General features: G+C 40.3%; 1 protein-coding gene across 1 annotated transcript in view; it reads right to left on the reverse strand.

Moving 5' to 3' along the window:
* The window catches only part of CATSPERE (catsper channel auxiliary subunit epsilon), a 198400-nt gene extending 176826 nt beyond the window's left edge, over window positions 1–21574 (reverse strand). Inside the window, exons 1-2 of the mRNA XM_032389395.1 lie at window positions 21404–21574; window positions 19525–19573 (exon numbers count right to left, since the gene is read on the reverse strand). Coding sequence (XP_032245286.1) covers window positions 19525–19573; window positions 21404–21468 — 114 coding nt within the window. The 5' untranslated portion in view covers window positions 21469–21574. The remainder of the gene's footprint in view (window positions 1–19524; window positions 19574–21403) is intronic.
* Between the last annotated feature and the right edge of the window lie 1554 nt (window positions 21575–23128).

Consider the following 23128-nt stretch of genomic DNA (forward strand, 5'->3'; position numbering starts at 1 on the left):
GAGCTGGGAGCCCGATGTGGGACTTGATCCCAGGACCCTGGGATCATGACCTGAGCCGAAGGCAGTCGCTTAACCAACTGAGCCACCCAGGCGCCCTGTTTGAGATTTTTCTTGTTTCTTAATATAGGCATTTAAGTTATGAACCTCTGTCTTAGAAGTGTTTTTGCTACATCCCATAAGTTTCATTATGTTGTGTTTCCATTTTCATCTCAAGTTATTGTTTGATTTCTCTTTCAATTTGTTTTTTGATGCATTGGCTGTTCAGTAGCATGTTCTTTAATCCCCACATATTTGTGAATTTTGCAGTTTTCTATTTATCATTGAATTCTAAACCATTGCAGTCAGAAAAGATGCTTGATACATCAATCTCTTTACATTTTTTTTTTAAGATTTTTTTATTTATTTGACAGAGAGAAACACAGCGAAGAGGGAACACAAGCAGGGGGAGTGGGAGAGAGAGCAGCAGACCCCCTGCCGAGCAGGGAGCCCGATGGGGGACTCGATCCCAGGACCCTGGGACCATGACCTGAGCTGAAGGCAGACACTTAACGACTGAGCCACCCAGGCACCCCAATCTCTTTAAATTTATTAAGACTTGTTTTGTGGCCTAACACATGACCTATCTATTCTGAGAATGTTCCATGTGTGTTTGAGAAGAATGTGTATTCTGTTGATTTTGAATGGAATGTTCTTTATATATCTGTTAAGTCCATCTGGTCTAATGTGTTGTTTAAGACTGATAATTCCTTTTTGATTTTCTCTCTGGATGATCTTATCCATTAATGAAAGTGGAATATTAATGTTCTCTACTATTATTGTATTGCTGTGTATTTCTCCCTTTAGTTCTTTTAATATTTGCTTTATATATATAGTAACTTCTGTTTAATGCAAAAATAGGTACCTAAATGTTATGTCACCTTATTTGATGACATCTTTGTATTTATGTAATGCTCTTCTTTGTCTCTTATTAGACTTTGTCTTAAAGCCTATTTTATGTGATATAAGTACAGCTAACACTGCTTTCTTTTGGTTTCCGTTTGCATGAAATATCTTTTTCCATCCCTTCACTTTCAGTCTGTATGTGTCCTTATATCTAATGAGTTTCTTATTAGCAGCATATCGATGGATCTTATTTTTTATCCATCCAGTTACTCTGTCTTTTGATTGGAGAATTTAGACCACTTACATTTATTTTTTATTATTTTTTAAATTATTATGTTATGTTAATCACCATACATTACATCATTAATTTTTGATGTAGTGATCCATGATTCATTGTTTGCATATAACACCCAGTGCTCCATGCAGAACGAGCCCTCTTTAATACCCATCACCAGGCTAACACATCCTCCCACCCCCTCCCCTCTAGAACCCTCAGTTTGTTTTTCAGAGTCCATCATCTCTCATGGTTCGTTTCCCCCTCCGATTTCCCCCCCTTCATTCTTCCACTCCTGCTATCTTCTTCTTCTTCTTCTTTTTTTAAAAACATATAATGTATTATTTGTTTCAGAGGTACAGATCTGTGATTCAACAGTCTGACACAATTCATAGCGCTCACCATAGCACATACCATCTCCAATGTCTATCACCCAGCCACCCCATCCCTCCCAACCCCCACCACTCCAGCAACCCTCAGTTTGTTTCCTGGGATTAAGAATTCCTCATATCAGTGAGGTCATATGATATATGTCTTTCTCTGATTGACTTATTTTGCTCAGCATAACACCCTCCAGTTCCATCCACATCGTGGCAAATGGCAAGATTTCATTCCTTTTGATGGCTGCATAATATCCCATTGTGTATATATACCACTTCTTCTTTATCCATTCATCTGTCGATGGACATCTTGGCTCTTTCCACAGTTTGGCTACTGTAGACATTGCTGCTATAAACATCGGGGTGCATGTACCCTTCAGATCCCTACATTTGTATCTTTGGGGAAAATACCCAGTAGTGCAATTGCTGGATCGTATAGTAGCTCTATTTACAACTTCTTGAGGAACCTCCATACTGTTTTCCAGAGTGGCTGCATTCCCACCAACGGAGTAGGAGGGTTACCCTTTCTCCACATCCCCGCCAACATCTTTGTTTCCTGACTTGTTAATTTTAGCCATTCTGACTGGTGTGAGGTGGTATCTCATTGAGTTTTGATTTGGATTTCCATGATGCCAAGTGATGTTGAGCACTTTTTCATGTGTCTGTTGGCCATTTGGAGGTCTTCTTGGAAAAATGTCTGTTCATGTCTTCTGCCCACTTCTTGCTTGGATCATTTGTTCTTTGGGTGTTGAGTTTAAGAAGTTCTTTATAAATTTTGGATACTAGCCCTTTATCTGATATGTCATTTGCAAATATCTTCTCCCATTCTGTCAGTTGTCTTTTGGTTTTGTTGACTATTTCCTTTGCTGTGCAAAAGCCTTTTATCTTGATGAGGTCCCAATAGTTCATTTTTGCCCTTGCTTCCCTTGCCTTTGGTGATGTTTCTAGAAAGAAGTTGCTGCGGCTGAGGTCGAAGAGGTTGCTGCCTGTGATCTCCTTTAGGATTTTGATGGACTCCTGTCTCACATTGAGGTCTTTCAACCATTTTGAGTCTATTTTTGTGTGTGGTGTAAGGAAATGGCCCAGTTTAATCCTTCTGCATGTGGCTGTCCAATTTTCCCAACACCATTTGTTGAAGAGACTGTCTTTTTTCCATTGGACATTCTTTCCTGCTTTGTCGAAGATTAGTTGACCATAGAGTTGAGGGTCCATTTCTGGGCTCTCTATTCTTTTCCATTGATCTATGCGTCTGTTTTTGTGCCAGTACCATACTGTCTTGATGATGACAGCTTTGTAATAGACTGGAAGTCCGGAATTGTGATGCCGCCAGCTTTTCTTTTCTTTTTCAACATTCCTCTGGCTATTCGGGGTCTTTTCTGGTTCCACACAAATTTTAGGATTATTTGTTCCATTTCTTTGAAAAAAGTGGATGGTATTTTGATGGGGATTGCATTGAATGTGTAGATTGCTCTAGGTAGCATTGACATCTTCACAATATTTGTTCTTCCAATCCATGAGCATGGAACGTTTTTCCATTTCTTTGTGTCTTCCTCAGTTTCTTTCATGAGTATTTTATAGTTTTCTGAGTACAGATCCTTTGCCTCTTTGGTTAGATTTATTCCTAGGTATCTTATGGTTTCGGGTTCAATTGTAAATGGGATCAACTCCTTAATTTCTCTTTCTTCTGTCTTGTTGTTGGTGTATAGGAATGACACTGATTTCTGTGCATTGATTTTATATCCTGCCACTTTACTGAATTCCTGTATGAGTTCTAGCAGTTTTGGGGTGGAGTCTTTTGGGTTTTCCCCATAAAGTATCATATCATCTGCAAAGAGTGAGAGTTTGACTTCTTCTTTGCTGATTTGGATGCCTTTTATTTCTTTTTGTTGTCTGATTGCTGTGGCTAGGACTTCTAATACTATGTTGAATACCAGTGGTGATAGTGGACATCCCTACCGTGTTCCTGACCTTAGGGGGAAAGCTCTCAGTTTTTCCCCATTGAGAATGATATTCGCTGTAGGTTTTTCATAGATGGCTTTTATGATATTGAGGTATGTACCCTCTATGCCTATACTCTGAAGAGTTTTGATCAAGAAAGGATGCTGTACTTTGTCAAATGCTTTTTCTGCATCTATTGAGAGGATCATATGATTCTTGGTCTTTCTTTTGTTAATGTATTGTATCACGTTGATTGATTTGCAGATGTTGAACCAACCTTGCAGCCCAGGGATAAATCCCACTTGGTCGTGGTGAATAATCCTTTTAATGTACTGTTGGATCCTACTGGCTAGTATTTTGGTGAGAATTTTTGCGTCCATGTTCATCAGGGATATTGGTCTGTAATTCTCCTTTTTGATGGGGTCTTTGTCTGGTTTGGGGATCAAGGTAATCGTGGCCTCATAAAATGAGTTTGGAAGTTTTCCTTCCTCCATTTCTATTTTTTGGAACAGTTTCAGAAGAATAGGTATTAATTCTTCTTGAAATGTTTGGTAGAATTCCCCTGGGAAGCCATCTGGCCCTGGGCTTTTGTTTGTTGGGAGAATTTTGATGACTGCTTCAATTTCCTTAGTGGTTATAGGTCTGTTCAGGTTTTCTATTTCTTCCTGGTTCAGTTTTGGTAGTTGATACATCTCTAGGAATGCATCCATTTCTTCCAGGTTATCTAATTTGCTGGCATAGAGTTGCTCATAATATGTTCTTATAATTGTTTGTATTTCTTTGGTGTTCGTTGTGATCTCTCCTCTTTCATTCATGATTTTGTTGATTTGGGTCATTTCTCTTTTCTTCTTGATAAGTCTGGCCAGGGGTTTATCAATCTTGTTAATTCTTTCAAAGAACCAGCCCCTAGTTTCATTGATCTGTTCTACTGTTCTTTTGGTTTCTATTTCATTGATTTCTGCTCTGATCTTTATTATTTCGCTTCTCCTGCTGGGTTTAGGCTTTACTTGCCATTTTTTCTCCAGCTCCTTTAGGTGTAGTAGGTTAGGTTGTGTATTTGAGACCTTTCTTGTTTCTTGAGAAAGCCTTGTATTGCTATCTACTTTCCTCTTAGGACTGCCTTTGCTGCATCCCAAAGATTTTGAACAGTTGTGTTTTCATTTTCATTGGTTTCCATGAATTTTTTTAAATTCTTCTTTAATTTCCTGGTTGACCCATTCATTCTTTAGTAGGATGCCATTTAGCCTCCATGTATTTGAGGTTCTTTCCAACTTTCCTCTTGTGATTGAGTTCTAGTTTCAAAGCATTGTGGTCTGAAAATATGCAGGGAATGATTCTAATCTTTTGGTACTGGTTGAGACCTGATTTGTGACATAGGATGTGATCTATTCTGGAGAATGTTGCATGGGCACTAGAGAAGAATGTGTATTCTGTTGCTTTGGGATGGAATGTTCTGAATATATCTGTGAAGTCCATTTGGTCCAGTGTGTCATTTAAAGTCTTTATTTCCTTGTTGATCTTTTGCTTAGATGATCTGTCCATTTCAGTGAGGGGGGTGTTAAAGTCCCCCAGTATTATTGTATTGTTGTCAATGTGTTTCTTTGCTTTTGTTATTAATTGCCTTATATAATTGGCCATTCCCATGTTAGGGGCATTGATATTTACAATTGTTAGATCTTCTTGTTGGATAGATCCTTTAAGTAGGATATAGTGTCCTTCCTCATCTCTTATTACAGTCTTTGGTTTAACATCTAGTTTGTCTGATATAAGGATTGCCACCCCAGCTTTCTTTTGATGTCCATTAGCATGGTAAATGGTTTTCCATCCCCTCACTTTCAATCTGGGGGTGTCTTTGGGTCTAAAATGAGTCTCTTGCAGACAGCATATCGATGGGTCTTGTTTTTTAATCCAATCTGATAGCCTGTGTCTTTTGATTGGGGCATTTAGCCCATTTACATTCAGGGTAACTATTGAAAGATAGGAATTTAGTGCCATTGTATTGCCTGTAAGGTGACTGTTACTGTATATTGTCTGTGTTCTTTTCTGGTCTATGTTGCTTTTAGGCTCTCTCTTTGCTTAGAGGACCCCTTTCAATATTTCTTGTAGGGCTGGTTTTGTGTTTGCAAATTCGTTTAGTTTTTGTTTGTCCTGGAAGCTTTTTATCTCTCCTTCTATTTTCAATGACAGCCTAGCTGGATATAGTATTCTTGGCTGCATATTTTTCTCATTTAGTGCTCTGAATATATCCTGCCAGTCCTTTCTGGCCTGCCAGGTCTCTGTGGATAGGTCTATTGCCAATCTAATGTTTCTACCATTGTAGGTTACAGATCTCTTGTCCCGAGCTGCTTTCAGGATTTTCTCTTTGTCTCTGAGACTCGTAAGTTTTACTAGTAGGTGTCGGGGTGTTGACCTATTTTTATTGATTTTGAGAGGGTTTCTCTGTGCCTCCTGGATTTTGATGCCTGTTGCCTTCGCCAAATTTGCTCCAATATACCTTCTGCCCCCCTCTCTCTTTCTTCTTCTTCTGGGATCCCAATTATTCTAATGTTGTTTCATCTTATGGTATCACTTATCTCTCGAATTCTGCACTCGTCATCCAGTAGTTTCCCTTTCCCTTAGCTTCTTTATTTTTCATCATTTGGTCTTCTATATCACTAATTCTCTCTTCTGCCTCATTTATCCTAGCAGTTAGAGCCTCCATTTTTTATTGCATCTCATTAATAGCCTTTTTGATTTTGATTTGGTTAGATTTTAGTTCTTTTATTTCTCCAGAAAGGGTTTCTCTAATAACTTCCATGCTTTTTTCAAGCCCAGCTAGTATCTTTAAAGTCGTCATTCTGAACTTTAGTTCCAACATCTTAATAATGTCCGTATTGAGTAGGTCCCTGGCAGTCAGTACTGCCTCTTGTTCTTTCTTTTGAGGTGATTTTTTCCATCTCATCATTTTGTCCAGAGGAGAACAGATGAATGAGGGAACAAAATGCTAACAGGGTAACAACGTCGCCAGAAAATACACACTAAACAAATCAGAAAAGACCTGAGACCAGTGGGAAAGAAAGGGAAAGAAAGAAAAAAGAAAAAAAAATAGATAAAAACAAAAGAAAACAAAACAAAAAACAGAATATGATCAAATATGATCAGGCTGGTGCATAAATCAGTGCCACACACTAGATTTTGGGTGTATTTTGGTCTGTTAGAAGAAAGTGCCTCCCAAAATTTTAAAGAAAGAAAAACTTATATATGTACTAAAATAAGGGTTAATATGATGAAAGGATGGAATATGATTGTAAAGATGAAAAGTATAAAAGATTTTATAAAAGGAATTGATAAGATAAGAATTGGTTGAAAAAAAGAAAGAAGAGGATTTTTAAAAAAAAGGGGTGGAGAGAATGTGATCAGGCAGGAGACTAGAACAAAGCCATACACTAGAGATTTAGGGTATATTTTGATCTGTTAGAAGAAATTGTATCCCAAAATTTAAAAGAGAGAACAACTTATATATATATGTACCAAAAATAAGGGTAACTACTATGAAGGGATAGAATATGACTCTAAAAATGAAAAATAAAAATATTTTTTAAAAAAGGTATTGATAAGATATTCGTTGAAAAAGGGAAAAATAAAAATTAAAAAAAGAAAGTTAAAAAAAATTAACTTTGAAGGACTAAAGAATCATGGGAAAAAAGCCATGAATTCTATGTGCCGTATTCCCCTAGCGCTGGAGGTGTGCCATTCTCATTGATCGGTAAACTTGGTCTTGGCTGGCTGTTCTTGCTGATCTTCTGGGGGAGGGGCCCGTTGCCGTGGTTCCCAAATGTCTTTGCCAGAGGCAGAATTGCCCTGCCCTTGCCGGTGCCAGGCTAAGTAATCTGCTCGGGTTTGCTCTTGGGAGCTTTTGTTCCCTGCAAGCTCTCCGTATCGCTTTGGAGGACAGGAGTGAAAATGGCGGCCTCCCAATCTCCACCCCGGAAGAGCCGAGAACTTGGGGCCCCACTCTTCAGTGAGCCCCCAGAGAAAAGCAGTCAATCACTCCCGTCTCCCCAGTCTCCAGCCGCACTCCGTGCTCACCCGGCCTGTGACCGAGCGTTTCTATCTCTGGCGCATGACCCCGTGTGGAGTCTCCAAACCCAGCAGATCCCTGCAGTGCACTCCCGTGCTGCTCCTCCCGGGGGAGGAAGGGGAGTCTTCCTGGATCTGCTGCTTGTTGGGTCCCTGCTGGAGGAGCAGTGGCCCGACTGTGCTGCAGATCACGGTTTATGGGAACCCTGAGCTGAGAGCCCACTCCTCTGCTCCGTCTCTGCAGCCAGCTTCCCTGCTCTGATACCTGGGAGCTCTGCCACACTCAGGCATCCCCAGTCTTTCTGTGATCCCAAGGGTCCTGAGACCACACTGTCCCAGCGAGGGTTCCACTCCCCGCTTAGCCACTGGAGCAAGGTCCCTCAGCAGAGCCGACTTCTAAAAGTTCTGATTTTGTGCTCCGTGGCTCTATCACTTGCCAGAAGTGGCCAACGGAGGCCCCTCCCCCACCATCTATCTTCCTGAATATTGCCTCGGATTCCCTTTTCCACATGTCCTTCCTTCCAGAAAGTCATCGCTTTTCTGTTCAGAGAGTTGTTGCTGTTCTTTTCTTCTATCTCCTGTTGAGTTTGTAGGTGTTCAGAATGGTTTGATCCCTATCTAGCTGAATTCATGGGACCAGACAAAATCCAGGTCTCCTACTCCTCCGCCATCTTGCTCCTCCCCTGTAGCCCATTTACATTTAAAGTAATTACTGACAGGTAGGTACAAGCATACCTCGAGATACTGCAGTTTCATTTCCAGACTACTGCAATAAATTGAATATCACAGTAAAGTGTACCACATGAATTTTTTGTTTCCCAGTACATAAAAAAATTGTTTAGATTATACTATAGTTTATTAAGTGTGCAATAGCATTGTCTAAAAAGTGTACATAATGTAATCTTAAAAATATTGTGAATAATGTTAACCATCATGTGAGCTTTCAGCAAGTTATATTTGCTTATCACAGAGTACTGTAACAAATATAATAATGATGAACATATTTGAAATATGAGAATTACCAAAATATGACAGAGAGATATGAAATGAGCAAAAGATTGGGAAAATGGTGTTGACAGACTTGCTTGATGCAGGGTTGCCATAACCCATCAATTTGAAAAAAAAAAAAAAAAGCACCATCTGCAAAGTACAATAAAGTGAAGGACAATAATATGAGGTATGGTTGTACTTATTGTTATTTTGTTAACTATATTCTGGCTGGTTTGTAATTTTCTATGTTTCTTTCTTCTTCTCTGCTCTCCTTTGTGGTTTGATGACTTTCTTTTGTGGTATGCTTAGATTCTTTCTTATCTTTTGTGTATCTACTATATGTTTTTGCCTTGTGGTTACCATGAGACTTACATAAAAAAAGTTATAACAAGTCTATTTTAAGTAGACAATAACATGTTTGATCACAATCTAAAGCTCTATATTTTTACTCACCCTTTTCACATTGTTTTTAATGTCACATTTTACCCCTTTTTTATCTTGTGCATCCCTAAACAAATTATTGCAGTTATATTTTACTGCTTTAGTCTTTTAACTTTCACACTAGTTTTATAAGTAATTAATCCACTACCTTTAATGTATATGTTTTCTGAGAGATTTATTCTTTCATGTTGTCTTGTTACTAATTAGCCCTCATCCAGCTTTTTTTTCTGCATGAAAAGTTACTTTTGCATTTCTTGTGAGGCTACTTTAGTGCTAATTAACTCCTTTAGCTTTTGCTTATCTGGAAAACTATTTCTCCTTCAATTCTGTATGAAAACCTTGCTGCATAGAATATTCTTGTATGGAAGTTTTTTTCTTTCAGCACTTTGAATATCTTGTGCTACTCCTTTCTGGCCTGCATATTTCTGCTGAAAAATCTACTGATAGTCTTTTGGGGTTTCCCTTGTATGTAACAGAAGTTTTTTTCCTTGCTTTTTTTTAAAGATTGTATTTACTTGACAGACAGAGCAAGAGCGCACATGTGCATGAGAGTGAGCATGAGCATGGGGAGGGACAGAGAGAGAGGGAGAAGCAGGCTCCCTGCTGCTAAGCCTGACATGGGGCTCAATCCCAGGATCCTGAGATCATGACCTGAGCAGAAGGCAGATGCTTAACCAATTGAGCCACCTAGATGCCCCTCTTGCTGCTTTTAAGAAATCTCCTTGTGCTTAACTTTTGACATATAAATTATAATTTAAATAATTTGGGTTCATCTTATTTGTAACTCTCTGGGATTCCTGGATCTAGATGTCTGTTCCCTTCTCCAACTTAGGAAAGTTTTCAATCATTATTTCTTAAGAAATTTTTCTACTCTCTTCACTATTCTCCTTTTGGGCCCCTATAATGTGAATGTTAGTCCATTTGATGTTATTCTATAAATGCCTTAAGATATGTTTACTTTTGGCTGGGGGGAAAGATGGCGGAGGAATAGGGGACCCTATTTCAACTGGTTCCCGGAATTGAGCTGGATATCTATCAGACCACTCTGAGCACCCAGGAAACCAGCCTGAGATGAAGAAGATCTGGATCTCTACAAACAGAATATAGCAGGCAGTTGGTTTTGAGGTACGAAGCGGAGAGCCGTGATTCTGCGGGCAGATATCGGAGGATAAACGGCAGTGGGAGGGTGCCTGGCTGTGGGGATCCTACACCGCCGGTGAGTGACAGCCTTGCACGCTGTGGACGGGCACAGACTTGCAGACCGGTAGCGGCGGGGAAAGGACTTTAGGGCAGCCCCTGGGGTGGAAACCCGGAGTGGCAGGGTTGCGCCTCCAAACTGCAACCCCCGGGATGGAAACCCGGAGCGGCGGGGTCGCACGCACGCGACCTGCAGCCCCCGGGACGGAAACCCGGAGCGGCGGGGTTGCGCGGGCAAACTGCAGCCCCCAGGATGGAAACCCGGAGCGGCGGAGTCATGCACGCGCGAACTGGGAGTGGCTGGCGGTTTTAGAAGCACAGAGGGCAGAGACGTGCCCGGACCTGGAGGCAGGACTGGGAGCGCTGCAAAGGGGCGCACAACCCAGGATGCTGCAATTTATAGCAGCACGGACAGAAACCGAGACAGTGTGGCCTGGAGAGCTCACTGAAGAACAGACTGTGATCTCTCTGCTCTGAGACAGAGGGTTGGAAACGGTCTCTTCTGCTCTGACTCACAGAAGAGACACGGAAAGCCACCAGGGAAAGGCGCCAGAGAACAAAAGCCCCAAAAACTGATTCCCACTGAGCCCATCCCCCGCCACAGGGGCGCAGGGCAACTCCGCCCAAACAGGGTTGCCTGAGTAACAGCGCGGCAGGCCCCTCCTGCAGAAGACAGCCTGGGAAAACAAGAGGCCAGCAACCCTAAGGTCCCAAGAAAACAGGTGCATCTTGCTTGGGTTCTGGTCAATAATTTGGACTCTATACATTCCCTCAAACACCCATCAACAGAATGACTAGGAGGAGGAGCCCCCAAAACAGAAAAGAATCAGAGATTATGACTTATGCTGCAGATTTACAAATGGATGCAGATACAACCAAGATGTCGGAGATGGAATTCAGGCTAGCAATTGTGAAGACAATGGCTAGAATGGAGAAATCAATTAATGGCAACATAGAGTCTCTAAGGGCAGAAATAAAAGGTGAATTGGCAGAACTTAAAAATGCTATCAATGAGATCCAATCCAATCTAGATAATCTAACAGCTAGGGTAACTGAGACAGAAGAGAGAATAAGCGACCTGGAAGACAATATAATAGATAAAAAGGGAAAAGAGGAGGCCAGGGAAAAACAACTCAGAATCCATGAAAATAGAATCAGAGAAATAAGTGACACCATGAAGTGTTCCAATGTCAGAATAATTGGAATCCCGGAGGGAGTGGAGAGAGAGAGAGGACTAGAAGATGTATTTGAGCAAATCGTAGCTGAGAACTTCCCTAATCTGGGGAATGAAACAAACATTTGTGTCCTAGAGGCAGAGAGGACCCCTCCCAAGATCAAGGAAAACAGGCCAACACCCTGGCATGTAATAGTAAAACTTGCAAATCTTAGAACCAAGGAAACCATCTTAAGGGCAGTTAGGGGGAAGAGATTCCTTACGTACAGAGGGAGGAACATCAGAATAACGTCAGACCTATCCACAGAGACCTGGCAAGCCAGAAAGGCCTGGCAAGACATATTCAGGGTACTAAATGAGAAGAATATGCAGCCAAGAATACTTTATCTGGCAAGGCTTTCATTTAGAATGGATGGAGAGATGCAGAGCTTCCATGACCAGCAGAAGCTGAAAGAATATGTGAGCACTAAGCTGGCCCTGCAAGAAATATTAAGGGGGGTTCTATAAAAGGAGAAAGACCCCAAGAGTGAGATACAACAGAAATTTACAGGGACAATCTATAAAAACAATGTCTTCGCAGGCAACATGATGACAATTAATTCATATCTTTCAATAATCACTCTCAACATGAATGGCCTAAGTGCTCCCATAAAAAGGCACAGGGTTGCAGATTGGATAAAAAGACAGGACCCATCCATAAGCTGTCTACAAGAGACTCATTTTGAACCTACAGATACATCCAGACTGAAAGTGAAGGGATGGAGATCCATCTTCCATGCCAGCGGACATCAAAAGAAAGCTGGGGTAGCAATTCTTATATCAGACAAATTAGATTTTAAACTAAAGTCTGTAATAAGAGACACAGAAGGACACTATATCATTCTTAAAGGGTCTATCCAACAAGAAGATCTAACAATTGTAAATATCTATGCCCCCAACATGGGAGCAGCCATCTATATAAGCCAACTGTTAACCAAAATAAAGAGTCATATTGATAACAATACATTAATTGTAGGAGACCTCAATACTCCACTCTCAGCAATGGACAGATCATCTAAGCAGAAAATCAACAAGGAAACAAGAGCGTTGAATGATACATTGGACCAGATGGACCTCATAGATATTTACAGAACATTCCACCCTAAAACAACAGAATACTCATTCTTCTCGAGCGCACATGGAACTTTCTCCAGAATAGACCATATACTGGGTCACAAATCAGGTCTCAACCGATACCAAAAGACTGAGATTATTCCCTGCATATTCTCAGACCACAATGCTCTAAAACTGGAACTCAATCACAAGAAAAAATTTGGCAGAAATTCAAACACTTGGAAGCTAAAGACCACTCTGCTCAAGAATGTTTGGGTCAACCAAGAAATCAAAGAAGAACTTAAACAATTCATGGAAATCAATGAGAACGAAAACACATCGGTCCAAAACCTATGGGATACTGCAAAGGCGGTCCTAAGGGGGAAATACATAGCCATCTAAGCCTCACTCAAAAAAATAGAAAAATCCCGAATCCACCAACTAACTCTACACCTTAAAGAACTAGAGAAAAAGCAACAAACGACGCCTAAGTCATGCATTAGAAGAGAAATAATTAAAATTAGAGCAGAAATCAATGAACTAGAAACCAGAAACACAGTAGATCAGATCAATGAAACTAGAAGTTGGTTCTTTGAAAGAATTAATAAGATTGATAAACCACTGGCCAGACTTATTCAAAAGAAAAGAGAAAGGACCCAAATTAAGAAAATTATGAATGAAAGGGGAGAGATCACGACTAACACCAAGGAAATAGAAACAAGTATTAGAAATTATTATCAGCAACTATATGCCAATAAACTGAGCAATCTGGATGAAATGGAGGCCTTCCTGGAAACCTATAAGCTGCCAAGACTGAAACAGGAAGAAATTGACAACCTGAATAGGCCAATAACCAGTAACGAGATTGAAGCAGTGATCAAAAACATCCCCAAAAACAAGAGTCCAGGGCCTGATGGATTCCCTGGGGAATTCTACCAAACATTCAAAGAAGAAATAATACCTATTCTACTGAAGCTGTTTCAAAAAAGAGAAACAGAAGGAAAACTTCCAAACTCATTCTATGAGGCCAGCATTACCTTAATCCCCAAACCAGGCAAAGACCCCATCAAAAAGGAGAATTTCAGACCGATATCCCTGATGAATATGGATTCCAAAATCCTCAACAAAATCCTAGCTAATAGGATCCAACAATACATTAAAAGGATCATCCACCACGACTAAGTGGGATTTATCCCCGGGATGCAAGGGTGGTTCAACATTTGCAAATCAATTAATGTGATAGCACACATTAATAGGAGGGAGAAGAACCATATGGTCCTCGCAATTGATGCAGAAAAAGTATTTGAGAAAATACAACATCCTTTCCTGATTAAAACTCTTCAGAGTATAGGGATAGAGGGAACATTCCTCAAGTTCATAAAATCCATGTGTGAAAAACCCACAGCAAATATCATCCTCAATGGGGAAAAGCTGAGAGCCTTTCCCTTAAGATCAGGAACACGTCAAGGGTGCCCACTCTCACCACTGTTGTTCAACATAGTACTAGAAGTCCTAGCGACAGCAATCAGACAACAAAAAGAAATAAAAGGTATTCAAATTGGCAAAGAAGAAGTCAAACTCTCTCTTTTCACAGACGACATGATACTTTATGTGGAAAACCCAAAAGACTCCACACCCCCAAATTACTAGAACTCATCCAGCAATTCAGTAATGTGGCAGGATACAAAATCAATGCACAGAAATCAGTTGCTTTCTTATACACTAACAACGCAACTGTAGAAAGAGAAATTAGAGAAATGATTCCATTTACAATAGCACCAAAAACCATAAGATACCTCAGAATAAACCTAACCAAAGAGGTAAAGGATCTATACTCTAGGAACTACAAAACACTCATGAAAGAAATTGAAGAAGACACAAAAAGATGGAAAAATATTCCATGCTCATGGATCGGAAGAATAAACATTGTTAAAATGTCTATGGTACCCAGAACAATCTATACCTTCAATGCCATCCCGATCAAAATTCCAATGACATTTTTCAAAGTGCTGGAACCAACAATCCTAAAATTTGTATGGAATCAGAAAAGACCCCGAATCGCCAAGGAAATGTTGAAAAAGAAAAACAAAGCTGGGGGCATCAAGTTGCCTGATTTCAAGCTATATTACAAAGCTGTGATCACCAAGACAGCATGGTACTGGCACAAAAACAGACATATAGACCAATGGAACAGAATAGAGAGCCCAGATATGGACCCTCAACTCTATGGCCAAATAATCTTTGACAAAGCAGGAAAAAACATGCAATGGAAAAAAGACAGTCTCTTCAATAAATGGTGCTGGGAAAATTGGACAGCCACATGCAGAAGAATGAAACTCGACCATTCTCTAACACCATTCACAAAGATAAACTCAAAGTGGATGAAAGACCTCAATGTGAGACGGGAATCCATCAAAATCCTAGAGGAGAACATAGGCAGTAACCTCTTTGACATTGCCCACAGCAACTTCTTTCAAGATACATCTCCAAAAGCTAGTGAAACAAAAGCAAAAATGAACTTTTGGGACTTCATCAAGATAAAAAGCTTCTGCACAGCAAAGGAAACAGTCAACAAAACAAAGAGGCAACCCACAGAATGGGAGAAGATATTTGCAAATGACACTACAGATAAAGGGCTGGTATCCAAAATCTATAAAGAATTTCTCAAACTCAACACCCAAAAAACAAATAATCAAGTCAAAAAGTGGGCAGAAGATATGAAAAGACACTTCTCTGAAGAAGACATACAAATGGCTAACAGACACATGAAAAAATATTCATCATCATTAGCCATCAGGGAAATCCAAATCAAAACCACACTGAGATACCACCTTACACCAGTTAGAATGGCAAAAATGGACAGGGAAAAAAACAAGAAATGTTGGAGAGGTTGTAGAGAAAGGGGAACCCTCTTACACTGTTGGTGGGAATGCAAGTTGGTACAGCCAGTTTGGAAAACAGTGTGGAGGTTCCTCAAAAATTTAAAAATAGAACTACCCCATGACCCAGCAATTGCACTACTGGGTATTTACCCCAAAGACACAGATGTAGTGAAAAGAAGGACCATATGCACCCCAATGTTCATAGCAGCAATGTCCGCAATAGCCAAACTGTGGAAAGAGCTGAGATGCCCTTCAACAGATGCATGGATAAAGAAGATGTGGTCCATATATACAATGGAATATTACTCAGCCATCAGAAAAGATGAATACCCACTTTTACATCAACATGGATGGGACTGGAGGAGATTATGCTAAGTGAAATAAGTCAAGCAGAGAAAGTCAATTATCATATGGCTTCATTTATTTGTGGAACATAAGGAATAACATGGAGGACACTAGGAGAAGGAAGGGAAAAATGGGGGGGTGGAATTGGAGGGAGAGATGAACCATGAGAGACTATGGACCTGAGAAACAAACAGGGTTTTAGAGGGGAGGGGGGAAGGGGGATTAGTTAGCCCGGTGATGGGTATTAAGGAGGGCATGTACTGCATGTAGCACTGCGTGTTATACGAAAACAATGGATCATGGAGCACTACATCAAAAACTAATGATGTATTGTATGGTGACTAACATAACATAATAAAATTTAAAAAAAAAAAAGATATGTTTACTTTTTTTTGCTTTTTTCTTTTTACTGCTCTGTTTGGGTGAATTCCACTGCTCCCTCTTCAGGTTCACAGATCCTTTCTTCTGCCTTATCTAGTCTGTTGTTGAACCCTGTAGTGTACTTTTCAGTTCAGTTATTATATCCTTCAGCTCTGTGACTTCTACTTGGTATCTTCTTATACTTATCTCTTAGCTGAAGTTCTTACCGTGTTCGTCCATTCTTCTCCTGAGTTCAGTGAGCATCTTTATGACCATTACTTTGAACTCTTTATTAGGTAAATTACTTATCTCCATTTCATTGAGGTTTTTTCCTGAGCTTTTATCTTATTCTCGTTTGGAAAATATTCCTCTGTTTCTACTATTTCCTTGACTCTCTTGTGTTTGTTTTTATGCATTAAATAAAATAACCACCTCTCTTAGTCTTGAAGGAGTGGCCCTGTGTAAAAGATGAGCCTTATCATTTAACCTTGCCCTAGCTCTTGGTTGTCCTTCAAAACGCTGTGATTGTCCAAGCAGCCTATTTTATTTTTAATAACTCCCAGTAGATGAGGATGTGCCAAGTCCTGTCATTGTCCCAAAGGGAAGATCTCAGTCAGCACCTAGATTCATGTTGATTGGAAGCTAGACATTCAAGCAGCAGCTTTTAAAGTATACAAATATATATAGTCCTATGGGACTACAAGTGTAAGCCATGGTCACCAGGGCCAGGCAATCTGGAGGTATACTAGGCAGCAGTTACAAAGACCAGGCTCTAGACAAACGCATAAGGTCCTTTCTAGGAGATACTGGAAAGCTGTAGTGAGGCAGAGGGAAAGCACAGAGATGGCCTCCACCAGTTTATGTTCCCTGAGAGCAACTTCACAGGTTCCTGGATGTGTGTCAACCTGAATCCTGTCCCTCATGCCAAAGCTCCAGGAAAAGCAAATAGGTAGAAAAATATTGTTTTAAAATGCTTTCCATTAAGATTTATGAACTATTTAATAACTAAAGTATCTTCTGTACACTCAATATTTTCTTTCTCCGAATATCACTTGCAAGCAACCTGCAAAGCCACTGGTTTTACCACCTACTCGCTTGCATTTGTCTACCTCCTTTGTTGAGAATCAAACTCTGACTCCCAATTTTCATTTCTGTAATGACATAACTCCATTATTTTGGTTACATGACACATTTCTGTCACCTCTATAAAAATTATAAAGGAACAGCAGAGATCAAAAAAGATTCTTAGGGGGTGCCTGGCTGGCTCAGTTGGTGGAGCATGCAACTCTTGATCTCAGGGTTGTGAATTTGAGCCCCATGTTGGGTGTAGAGACTACTTAGAAAAAAGGAGATTTTTAAAATGACTAATAAAATGGTCAATTATACAGCAAAGCTGTATAAAAAACAAAGATGAAATATATAAATAAATGATATTAAAGAAATTAACTATAAATGACAGTTTAACTGGTAAGTACAGATTTCATAAGAAATGGATAGCAATGAATTTAAAAACAAATGACATTGTAAAAGAAAATATAGTTTATATAGATTCCTTTTGCCTGATTCTGAATAATGTAAATACAATGATATATATAAACATAGAATATAAGTGTAAACTGATACAATTACTTTGTAAAATCTTTGGCACCATCAACTAAAGCTGAACATGTGCATATATCCTATGACTTACCTATTCCACTCCCAACAGAAATGCATATATATGTTAAGCAGAAGATAGGTATTAAAATTTTCATAGTAGACTAACAAGTCCAGTAGCCCACTAATCATAGTAGACTTAAAAAGACTAAAAATGGAAAGCATCTAATTGCTTATCTACAGTAAAATGATGCATAAATTATGGTATGTTAATTCAAAGGAAGAGTATATAGCACTGAAACTAAACTGCAGCTACATGAAACAAGAGAGGATTAGTCAACTCTACCCATAGGAAAGAAGAGAGTTCAGAAATTGACACATCTATATATGGAAAAAAATATACCAGAAAAATAATAGAAAAACAGTAAGTTGTTTAATAGGTGGTGGTTCATTATGTGGAGAAAGTAATGTGAATGCATACTTTATATTATATACAAATGGACCCCAGATGGATTCATGACCTGTATTTGAAAGGTCAGGATATAACACATATAAGAGAAAAAATAGGAGAAATACCCAACTCCGGGTAGGAAAAGATTTTTCATAAGACTCCAAAAAAGTAGAAAGTATGAGGTCAAAAAGCATGTGTGTGTGTGTGTGTGTATGTATGTGTGTGTGTGGTTTGGCTCAACAAAAGTCAGCTTTTTCTTAAAAAATAAAATATTCACAGACAACAGTAATGGTTAGATGAGTAGATGAGAGACAAGAAAATGAAATATTTAAAACCAACATTCAACTAATATAGAGGCTGGAATGTATACAGCACTCTGTAATCAACAAGAAAAGGGCACAAAATTAAATGGAAAATGGGCAAAAGGTATGATCAGGCAATTCAGAAGAGAAGCCTGCATAAATATGGGAAGAGATACTCAAAATCACTAGTCATCAGAGAGCTGAAAATAATGACAGCGATAAGCTATTACACATAGTAATAAAATTGGTAATAAAAAAATAGAAAATTAGGCGTGCTTGGGTGGCTCAGTCATTAAGCGTCTGCCTTTGGCTCAGGTCATGATCCCAGGGTCCTGGGATCGAGTCCCGTATCGGGCTCCCTGCTCCACGGGAAGCCTGCTTCTCCCTTTCTCATTCCCCCTGCTTGTGTTCCCTCTCTTGCTGTCTCTCTCTCTAATAAATAAAATCTTTAAAAAAGTAAAAAATAAAATAAATAAATAAAAAAAAGAAAATTCAATAATACCAAACTTTGGTGAAGATGTACACTAGGTGACAGTAGAAACTGTGATTGCCACTCAAGAGCAATCATGCAGAATTTAGTTAAATCAGTCATCTGCTCTCACTATATCCCAGCTGAAAAATTATTGCACAGACCCATAAAAGGACATGTAAAAGGGCATTCATCACAGTGTTGTTTGCAGTGATAGAAAGCCATGTGTCCATCACTGGGGGGCTGTACAAATAAAACACACACATACTAGTAAGCAGGCAGCATTAAGAAATGAAGTAGACAAAGTACTGAATAAAAAAAGTAATATAGAGAATGAAGTCTACAGCTTCAGTGACCATTCATCCCAGTTTGTGGAGGCAGTTGCAATTCATATCTGTTGTCCCAGCATAAATATTAATAGCACTATCTTTCATTTTCAATAGTTTACACAATATATTGTACGGCCACCCTATCTGTGAATATTAAATCACCAAAACTCTCAAAACCACACTACTTATGCTTGCTGCGTATATATTTAAGGACATTTATTGGCGAGGGGATTTATATTAGGATGATAAATGAGACAAAGGAAATGAAATAAAAATAAATAACTGCTATAATTGAGTGTAAAATACTGCTCTCTGCTTTAAGGTAGATAGTAATACTATAGTTTGAAAAAATTACACACTTACAGTACTTCTGGTACTAAAAATGTGGTAGTTCGGGCTGTTAGTGGAATACCTGTGGAGGAAAAGGTCAAATATAAATATTAAAACTAATTTCTCCTCCAAATAAGAGGGATTCTATAGTAAACCCAGAAGTAGACATAAGTCTGAAGGGAAGTTTTGTATAGGACAGAGGTGATAATAAATGGAGCTGGAAAATGGATCTGGATTCATAAGGAGAAAGAAATAATCGCAGTCCTACCTTAGATCATTTAAGAAAAGCAACTCCACTGGGATAGGAAATGTCAAAAACATTAATACTCTTAGTAGAAAATTTAGATAAATGTCTCTTAGATGTTGGAGAAAGGAAGAATTATTTAAATAAGACATCTACCCTGAATTCTCCACCCCCCCCAAAAAAGCTAACAATAAAAAATCATTACATCAAATTTAAGAAATTTTGTCCTTTAAAAGAACACCTTACTAAGAAATAAAATTCAAGGAGCCTGTGACTTTACCATGGGAAACAATAACATCTTTGTCTTCACTAAATTCTCATTGGAAATTTAGGGAAGAGAAAGAAATTTACCATTATGACCAGTGGTTGGCAAGCTATGGTCAAATTCCACCTGTAAATAGATTTTCTTTGACACAGAGCCACACCATTGGTTTACTACTGTTGGGGGTGTGCATTCCCTTACCATGGCAGAGTTGGGTACTTAAAACATAGATTGTATCACCTGAAAAGCCTGAAATATTTACTACCTGGCCCTTACAGAAAGTTTGATGACCTCTGGTGTACAACATAAAAGTTTATGAAGTCCCTGAATTCACAGGCCATTCTTAATAATATCCCTTATCCTTACTTATTGATCCATTGTTTGCCAGGCATGTTCTGGGAGCTAAATATATCTTTGCATTCAAGCCTCACAACAACCCCATGAGACAGGTTTTCTTTTCTTCACTTTATAGAGGAGAAAATAGAAGCTGTATTACAAAGTTCTGTCAGAATGCTACCTTTTTGCTTTTTCTCACTACTTCACTGACCCTTTCCAAGGCTACTCTTAACTCTGTTCGATGCCCCCAACGGTCCAATGAGGTGCCCTAGATCCCTTTCCTCTGAAATCTCTGTAATAGTTTGATTGATTGTCGGTATTCTTACATCTTAATGTTAGAGGGTAATAGTTATAGCAAAACCTCCACTGAATGGAATATTCACAGAATATTATTTTTCTGGTTAATTATCTGTATTTTAACCTATGTTGAAAATCTTTCTAAAATATTTCGATACACTTTCCAATCCAGCAGTTACTAAATACTGAACAAAAATCACACTTGCACTGAGGATTTCTCAGAACTGTTAAATCCTTCACTCCCTAAATCAAATCACAGAACCAACTCCCATTCCTCATGCAGGAATTACATCCCCTTACATTTGTACAGTGCTTACATTTTATAAAGCACTTCGTCATAATCTTTCATACATCTGCCTCACATACACCATCACCTACCTAGTTATCCTAGAGAAGTGCCCTCGCCCCGCCTCCCTCCCCAGTGGCGACTTTTGGGCTCTCATTTGGTCCTCTCCTCTCTGGCAAAACAAGAGTGCAGCAGGAGGAAAGGAGTTTGTGGGTGGGTTCGCAGGGGCTCAGCTGTCCACAGGACAGCGACGCGAAGTTACCCAGACCCTGGAGGAGCAAAGCCCTAAACCTGCTCCTTCATTCTCCGCCCTCATCCATCGAAAACTCTCGGAAGGGGGCGGCGGGGCGCGGGTGCTGGGCGCGGGGAGCCCGGGCTCCAGGCGGTGGTCTGCGGGGGAGGGTGGGTCAGGACGCGGAGGCGCGGGGGCACGGCCCCAGGGGCGACCCCTGCCCGGTGCCCCGGGGCGCCAGTAGCGTCTCTCTACCTCCACACGGCCGAGCCGCAGCAGCTCAGCCACGACAGCAGCACCGCCACTCCCTGGGCTGACATCGCGCCGGGACAACCTCCGCCCAACGGCCCAGGCCGCGCCCGTCCTGGCCTCGCGCGCTCACGGGGGTCTCCGGCGCGCCCCGGGGAGGGGTGGGGTCGGCTTCCCCGCCCGCGCGGGCTAGTGCGTGTGCGCATGCGTGCCAGCGAGCGCCGCTACCTGGCTCCCTAGGAACCTCGCAGTTGGTCGGAGTCGAAAATGTAAACCGGACTTCAGGAAAGGCAGAAATCATGCTGTTTTGGAGTGAAATAGCAAAACCACTTCGGAAAATCCCAGGTGACTGAACGAAGGTGAAGCTTTTAAGTTACGGTATCTTTTAGCCCAAATTTTCGTCCTGACTGTATATAAATACTGCGATAACAAATACGTATCTGGTAGTGCTTTCCAGTATGAGGCATTCCATAAATGGTTTTTAAATTCAACGAAATGAACAGTAACGTGTACTTTTTGAGCACCTACTTTATGCCCAACACCACCTTGCGCACATGAGTACAAAGAAATATGACAGCTTTCTGATTTACAAAGGGGTTTGTAATCTTGTGGTAAAGCCAAGATAAACAAATACCAAAATTGTCACATAGTATTATAATTTATATGTTTATTTGATGGTAGACCAAGTAATCTGAATCTTTGAGTGCTGCAACTATTATCTACTCCTCTTTATGTTATCAGGGCCCAGTGCCATCATAGTTTGTTGTAGGTCCTCTATGTTTACTGACAACGAATCATTGAGTAAAACTAGTATCATACTAAAATACACTCTAGGACCATTAGAGAACGTGATGGTGTGTACATGATGTATATGTAGTAGACCTTGCATTTAATGTGATTCTAATCCCAGTTTTTTCCGAAGCAACTTTATATCGGAATTAGATGTCAGTTAATTTGTGTTGCCGCAGTAGGTACAGTTTACTCCAGAATCTAGCTGCAACTGAAACACGAAGAGTAATGGAATATACAAAAAGGGTCTGGGCTCTGGACTGTCTCGGTACCAATTCAGCCTGCACTAGAGCAAGTTAACTAAGTTTTAAATCCTGTAAAATAAAGGTAAGATAGTGTTACTTACCTTATATGGTTGTGGGATTTAAAAGAGCTAAGTGTATCACAGTATTTGGCACAAACTATACATCACTATTTCCCTCCTCCTCTCTGAGCCCCTGTTACTAATGTGTAAAATGAGAAGGGTCAGAACTTGAGCTGTAGATTTTCAGTTCTAATGTCCTCTATTGCTCTACTTTGGCGTATTCCCTTTTCGATCCCGGTTCCATCTCTGTTCTTACTTGTAGACCTTTAGTTCCCAATTACGTTTCCATTCCATCCCATTTGTATTTTGGAATTCCACCCTCTGTATTTCGCACACGCTATCTCGTCGTGTCGTTAAAGGCAAGTCGTTAAAAAATAAAACGCCTTCAGAGGCTGAGACCTGTAGTCGGCAAACAGCATGGCACCAGAAAACGTCGCCTCGGCCCAGAGCGTTGCATGCCGGGAGTTGTAGTCCGACGCTCGAGCACGCACCTCCGCGCCTCTCTGGTTTGAAAAGCGGGAGAAGGGCAGGTAGGCGGGGCGTTGAGGCGAAGTGCGCTAGAGGCCCCGCCCCTGCCCCTTCCGCTCGCGGGGCTCGCCCTGGGGTGGTGCGCCAGGCTGCGGAAGGGGCGTGGCCTC

The sequence above is a fragment of the Phoca vitulina genome, unplaced genomic scaffold (genome assembly GCF_004348235.1).
Source record: "Phoca vitulina isolate PV1807 unplaced genomic scaffold, GSC_HSeal_1.0 scaffold54, whole genome shotgun sequence".
In the NCBI taxonomy this organism is placed as follows: domain Eukaryota; kingdom Metazoa; phylum Chordata; class Mammalia; order Carnivora; family Phocidae; genus Phoca; species Phoca vitulina.